Raw genomic sequence first — 7,164 nt, 5'->3', positions numbered from 1 at the left:
AAACTCTTTGCCTTCCAGCTCTGCATAAGAGTGCAGTTTAAGGTTAAAAAAACATTAATTCCATTCAGTATACACACAACTTTAGCTGTTAAATGTCTCACAGGTGGAAGGTCTGAGCCATTATGCTCTCAGCTTGACAGCCAACTAGAGAAAAAAAAAATCATTTGCTATACATAGCTTTGCTCTGTTATAGTTACAGCATTTTTGTAATACTACAGAATTTTCTCTCACCTTTCCAGATACAGTTACCAGCCTTAAAATACTAGACAGCTATTACACTATGTCACCAAGTTCTGTTTTTAAATAGAAACCTTTATTTACATTATTATTAACATCCAAACACAAAAATCAGAAGAGCAGTAATACCTTACAACCAGCTCTTAGAAATCAGTCCCCATGGTTTTGTTTTGCAAAATAGATACAGATATTTCAAGCAAAACTTAATGTAAACTAAACTTAAATGCAATTCTCAATACTGTATGCCTTCTCCTGAGATTTTTTTAAAAATATTGCTCTCAGAATTACACAGTTTCATACTTGCTGTAGCATTCTATCACCTGGTAGTCTGCTAGTCTGCACATAAGTTCTAAAATAAAATGTGCGCTAATTGGTAAAACATTCAAATACTTTTGTCTTAYAACTGAAAAATAGTCTCGATTTCCTAACTTTAAAAGCATGATTTTAGGGCAAAATTGGATATTATATGTGAATTTTATAAAAACACGGTTCCTGCGATCTAAAGAATAACAAGAGACGTGTAGCAAAACTATATTCAGTATGCAACAGTGATCAGAGGTGGTTGTACTAGCTAACTGGTCTCTTACTGCTGAGAAATGTTACATGGGCACTTTTTTWAAAAAAAAAMWYTTTTTTTTTTTWAAGAAACATTCAGAAAACTCTGCTGTAGAATTCAAACAGAGTTGGTGGAGATACTAATGCCAACAGATTGCAAGGAAAGTTTTATTTACTGCAGTAGATAGATAAACTTCAAACTAGATTTAGGATCAGTGTTGCCAAGAAAGATTTCATCAATGCACTTTAAAATGGCCTTTGTTCCCCCCTTAATTAAGTTTAAACTAAAATTCTTTGGATTCAGCAAACATGTAGATACTGGAAAGCTCAAACATTCTAAATACAGATGAGACAACGATGGCTCTTTATGGCATCAGTCAGTGATAGACAGATGTATAAACAGATTCACTCAAAAAAAGTTAAGAGGGCACAATGTATAAAGTAGCATATAGTTGAGGAACTCACCTAATGAAAGCTATCGGGATTTGTAGCTTCCATCAATATAATGAACAACTACAAACTATAAAGATTGTTCTACTCTGATTTAATGTAAAAAGCAAGGGATTGTTGCCTTTCAACTTAAGTGGGCAGCRCTTACTCAACAAATAGGTGTGTTCTAAGACATAAAGGAAATAAAAGTTCCTTAGACTTTTAAAAGTTTTACATTAAAAAGCATACATGAATTGGACTGAAGGTTTCAAGTAAATACTATCACCTAATCTATACCCTCAGTACTAATTGTAAAGATGGGGTTGCATAAAGTAGGCTGGCTGAATTTGCATTCCCTCTGGAACACAACTGGCTGGATGCTAAGGATGAAATTCATAACACTTTTTCTAGTGAAAGTTATTTCTATTAAAATGGAAGATCACTGAATATTCTGAAAAATAAAACCACCTTATACTTAAAGTACCAGAAAAAGCAATCGAGGACAGAGGTTTTTTTCTTTACTCACTTGAGAGAAGTCAGTTTTCCATTACACAGTGAACAAGAGAACTAGAGCACCGCACATCGTCACTGTTTCTGGGTCACCCCTTACCGAAGTTTCAAGGTTTAACTCGMTGCAACTGCCTGAAACTGGAAAAACTGCCAAAGGATCTTCATTTTAGGGAACCAAAACAGAGAAATAAAACATCTATCAGCAAGCAGTATGAATAATTTTGTAACCAAACTTAAATACCGATAGGAGAGAAAACTGCTTAGAAAGTACATTCATTACTATTAGAACAATCCAATGAGGTGCAGACATTTGGTTAAACTGAGTCGATAACCTGCAGGATTTCTGGATGTCCTGTAACAATGTGGTTTTGCAACAGACAGACTTTTTCTGAAGAACATTTAGAGTTCATTAACATTGACCAAAAAAAGACATAACCCAGACTCATCAACTGAAAAGGCAACATATAAGCTATGACTGTCATACAAGTCATAACATTTTACAATGCAGAGCCTTTTTGCAAAATTGCCTTACATAAAAGAAATGYAACAAAGTGCTCACAGGTGGAGAAAGCATTTAACAACTGATCTTTTATAAAAAGCTGTATGTTAAAGATGTAAAAATAAATGACGTGTCAAAGACCAAAGGAGAGAGAGATGTGGGCCAAAGTCACCCAGCTTCAAAGACATTAAATTTAATTAAAAAAAGTTTTCTATTTGGACCTCAACTACACTTAGTTTACAGAAATCAACTTTGTTAAATATTTAGCTTCACAAACTCTGCAAAAATGAGTTAGTGATCTACAAAAGTCATATATATAATACAATATCTTAAAGATCGTATTTACAAAATTTATTCACAAGAAGACTGCAAAATTCTGATTCAGACAGCAGTGCCTGGCCTTGAGTTTTCTGAAGTTTATTTTAAAAAAGATGAAAGATTATTGCTCTAATTTTCAAACACAGAAAACATTACATTATGCAGTCTTTTCAAATAATTCTAAGGAGATTGTATTTGAGAAGGAACATGAGCACACCCTACCTTCATATTAAGTCCTTATCAAAGATATTGCATTAATCCATTATATAGTCTTTTATAAAGTGCACTCAGCTGCACATCAATATGTAAATATTAGTCACAATTGTGTTTAAATAATTTAAATTTATTATCTTCTCTTTTTTACCCCTTGACATCAATGGACAGGATTCTGGAATAGTATGTGCCAATCCATTTTGCACTGCTACTTTGCCTGGGAAATCCTGACTCTTGGGGGTTAGAGATTAAAAGCAGCATTTATATTCAGGAATTCATATAAAAGAGTCAAGGCTAGGAACTACATTCTCTGTCAGATATTCTTACTAGAGAAATCAGAAAATTCTTATCACCATGACTTCTCCAGGCACTTTCATCTGCCTGTAGTTAAAGGGCTTTGGATAGCTRCAGTAAATAGACATGGTATCCGAGGAGTCTACCCATCATATTTACTAAAATGCTATTGCCAAATTCACATTTCTAGAGGCAGAGCGCCAAATATATTTATGACCTTGTATTGTACAACAAAATATACAGTAATACAGAGACTGCTTTATGAAAAAAAGTTTTTTTTGATTTTTTCTTTCTTCTGAATGAAGTAACTTAGAACATCATGGTGATTAGCTGGAAAAAATCACTTATTTCCATAAGGCCAGTACTAGTTGCCATGAAGAATGCGCAGTTGTCCTTTGTAACACTAGTGCATCATTAATAGAGCGCATTCTTGTTTGGAGATCATGGGTTTAGCTGTCAGCAGTATTTCTGTTAAAAAGAAGAAGAAGAAGAAGAAGAAAGCATCATTAGAGAAAATAAAAACCTTTGCTGAAAATCTTTCCAATGTTGCTTTTTGAAGAGAAAAGTACTGTCAAGTTCTAAGCAGAAAAACAGTGGTTTAGTACTCCTTCTTGAAGATGAATTTGTAGAAAAGAAATGCTATCTCAGAGCTGCTTAAAGGTGATATTTGGTTATCTTCACACTATGACAYGTGCTTTGGGAAAACCTGACATTCACCTTCCTTTACTCCTCTTTGTATAATGCTTGACTTTGTCCAGTCTTCCACAACCTTGCTTGTCCCCTAGAAGTCCTCCGATTTTTTTCACTAGTTTCTTAGGAACCTTAGACAAAATTTCATGAGATACTGGTGATTTGAGTAAATTYAGTTTATCTGAATATTGTTCTGCTCTTCCTTTGGTATTTTGTGGAAAGATTACAACAAAAATGTATTTAGAATTTCAGCTTTCATTGTCTGTTACTAACTCACTTTTGCCTTAAACAATTGGCCTAGATTTTCCATAGTTCCTTGCTACAAGAACACACATATACTCATAAGGATAATTATCATCATTAGCTTCTTCCAGAAAGACACTGTGTTACTGGGATTCTAGATCTGACTCATGAGGGCTGTTATATGTAATCTTTTTCATCTCCTGCAGATACTTTTAACAGCTTCTGTGTTTTGCTTTCTGGGATTTCTCCAGGCTCAGAAGTATTTAAGCACCTCTTACGCAGTTTAAGCCTTGATCCTGTGATACTTGAAAGTCAACAGCTAATCATAGCCTATCACTTAGGTTCACCATGGATTTGGTTTAAATATCAACAAAAATAAGGTATCTCTTGAGAAATACCAAAASTAGCACCACAGATGTAATTACAAACAGGGTAACTGAGAACAAGATTGTGTCAGAAGAAGAGCTGGAAACAAAYTGTACTCAGTGTCAAGTAAGTCAACAGATCTTTTCATCCAGACCTTGAAGGATGATAGACCTGTTGAATATTTATGATTTTGTCTAGACAGAATTAATTATTATATACAACTTACCTGGTCCGGACCCATAGGCATCCCTGACATAGGCATGGTATTCATGTTCATCTGTCCAATGTGGCCACTGCTGCCATTCATGTGCATCATACTGTAAGTCGCAGGATTACCTTGATGGCTAAACTGCTGCTGTGGAAAAGAACTGAAGCACAAAAGGACACACAGAATTAGTCCAAGAAGTCTACTCAATGATATATTGCCTCCCCTGTACCAGCTCTGACACACACGAAAGAAAAATTACATAATCACCAAAAGCATGAAACTATTTATATTTACTTTTTTCCCCTTGTTTAATGGAGGGGGGGGAAGTTCCCCTCCCAAAAGGAATTTTGAATTTTCACACACATATAGAAATTATATATATGTATATGTGTGTATATATATATATATATATGTATGTACACACACACACACACACACACACACACACACACTTCCTATTGTCCTATTGTAACCCTTTTGGAGGCTTCAGTTAAGACTGTTGTTTCTGGTTACAATGACTGCAGTGGTCCAATGTAAGTAACAGGAGCTAGGCATAAGATGTACTGAATCACAGTCTGTTTCCTAAACCAGAGCAGATCAAGGACGATACAAACACTAGAAGATATAACCTGTTTTTTCCTCTTTGAAACRTTCTTCTTCCTACAAGCTATTTAACATGGCTTTTGCTTTCAAGCAAAATGAAAGAAAATTTGAGTCATAGATTATAATGTTTACCTGCTCCTGGCCATGCTTCCCGATGGCCAGCCCTTCATCTCAGCAGACTGGTACATTGCTGCTGCCTGAGGATGCTGCATCATAGGATTCTGGGAGGCTCCAATTCTTGACGACATCATTGGGTTGGGAGGGCTTGACACCCTGCTAAATGCAGGGTCAGGTTGTTGGTTCAGTCCTTACAAGACAAACAGCAGACAGGCAATATACTTCGGTTAGCATAACCAAACATTTTTATTTTATCTTCTTGCAAAGAAAGGAAGGGCGAAAACTCATCTTTTTGCACAAGTATTTTCCATGCTTCAGAATGAGCAATACATAGGTAGTTGGGRTTGATTAAATAAATGACAAAAGAGAAAAGAAGGCAAGAGAGAAAAAAAGCAACATGCTAGCACTAGTACCATAATTAGGTGGGTAGGGGAATTGCTGTGGAGGAACTTGAGCCATTGGAGGGCCTGTCAAAGCACCATCCATGCTTCCTGAGGCAGTCACATTTGGTGGTGGACTGAAAGCCTGAGGTTGCTGTTGCTGCTGCATCATCATTGCCATCCTCTGTTGTCTAAAATGATGACTTATTAGCTCCCTGTTACGCTGAGCCACCATTTGAGCATTAAGAAAACCTTGCTGCTATCCCCCAAAGGGAAAAAAAAATCACATTAGAAAACATTTTTATAAACCAAGTCATGTCAGAATCAATCAAATCTCAAACACTAAACCCAGTACAAACAATAACCAGAACAGAAAGTAAAGAAAACCCACAGCCAGTAAAAGAACCATTAAAATATCAGACAAAGGTTTTCATTAAGTTGTCACTGCTTAGCACTGTTTAGCACTGTCAGGTGCTAAAGAGACGATGCAGTAAACTATCTAGCATACCCTACAGGGAAAAGACTTAGCACACTGTATCAGCAGCATGACCTAACTGATTCCTCTGAAATCTCATGAACATGAGAGGTTTCAAACTTTTGTTTGTTTGTTTTACAGGGGAAATACATGAATATACACTGTGGAAACATGAAAGAAGGCCCAAATTCTAAGCAGACTTGCAAAAGATGTCTCTTTTTAAAAATTACTGTTTTCAGAAAGGTTAGTAGACTAATTACTTACCTGTGATGCCACCTGCGTCTGCATAACTGGTCTCATCACTGAGGTATTGCCACTGCCTGGATTTTCCATTTTCATTTCAAGTGCTTGACGAGTCTGATTCATAAACTTAGAAAAAGACATTTTAGCGCTATTACCTTGAAAATATCAGTATCTGAAAAAAGTAATGGCAAGTCTGCAAAAAAATTCTTTATAAACCTCTTGAATCACTCAAAAAGAAAACCCCTCCAAACAGTCTAGTACTAACTGTCTTTCTCTTTTTTTTTTCCTTTCTTCTTTTCTTTTGAACTTAAAACTTTTTAAAAACAAACATATAGCAGATCAAATCTAGTTCTAAATCATATTTTCGACAGAATGGATAACCACACACTACAGCTGTGTTTAAAATACTAAACTTCTGTCTCCTTCCTTCTCTGTTGTAATACTCCGAAACCATACAGACTGAACTAGCGACACTGAACAGCCAGGATTGAACACCCTGTTTCTTAAGCATTAAATGTTGCCACTCTGTATTACACAGCATCAYCTTAGTTTTCTTAGTTTTACATATGAATTTTCCATTATCTAAAACTTGGTCATGTCCTAACCGTATTTCAGAACGGCCACAGCATTTCCTTTCATTAGCCAATGTTTTCCATATTAAAAATGTATCCTGTACTCTCTACTGATATCATGACTCTATTCTACTGGAACCTATTTTCACAAGCTGAAATTAATGTTGAAATAATCCAGTAATAGATGTTTTTTCAAAGCAGTGCTTTCAAGA

General features: G+C 35.6%; 1 protein-coding gene across 4 annotated transcripts in view; it reads right to left on the bottom strand.

Annotated features, from left to right (window-relative positions):
* Positions 1–291: 291 nt before the first annotated feature.
* NCOA3 (nuclear receptor coactivator 3) overlaps positions 292–7,164 on the bottom strand; it is a 91,240-nt gene continuing 84,367 nt past the window's right edge. For 3 of the 4 annotated variants that reach the window (XM_085314012.1, XM_085314011.1, XM_085314013.1), the window contains 5 exons: positions 6,402–6,506; positions 5,696–5,921; positions 5,298–5,472; positions 4,581–4,722; positions 292–3,523 (listed from right to left, as the gene is read on the bottom strand). In XM_085314012.1, the coding sequence (XP_085170138.1) occupies positions 3,512–3,523; positions 4,581–4,722; positions 5,298–5,472; positions 5,696–5,921; positions 6,402–6,506 (660 nt within the window). In that variant the 3' untranslated portion in view covers positions 292–3,511. The remainder of the gene's footprint in view (positions 3,524–4,580; positions 4,723–5,297; positions 5,473–5,695; positions 5,922–6,401; positions 6,507–7,164) is intronic. The other variant, XM_085314015.1, reaches the window with a different exon arrangement.

The sequence above is a fragment of the Rhea americana genome, unplaced genomic scaffold, assembly GCF_003343005.1.
Source record: "Rhea americana isolate MKP2758 unplaced genomic scaffold, rheAme1 scaffold_4, whole genome shotgun sequence".
Taxonomy (NCBI): Eukaryota; Metazoa; Chordata; class Aves; order Rheiformes; family Rheidae; genus Rhea; species Rhea americana.
Note: the sequence above shows the minus strand (reverse complement) of the source record. Positions and strands in the feature narration are given on the sequence as shown.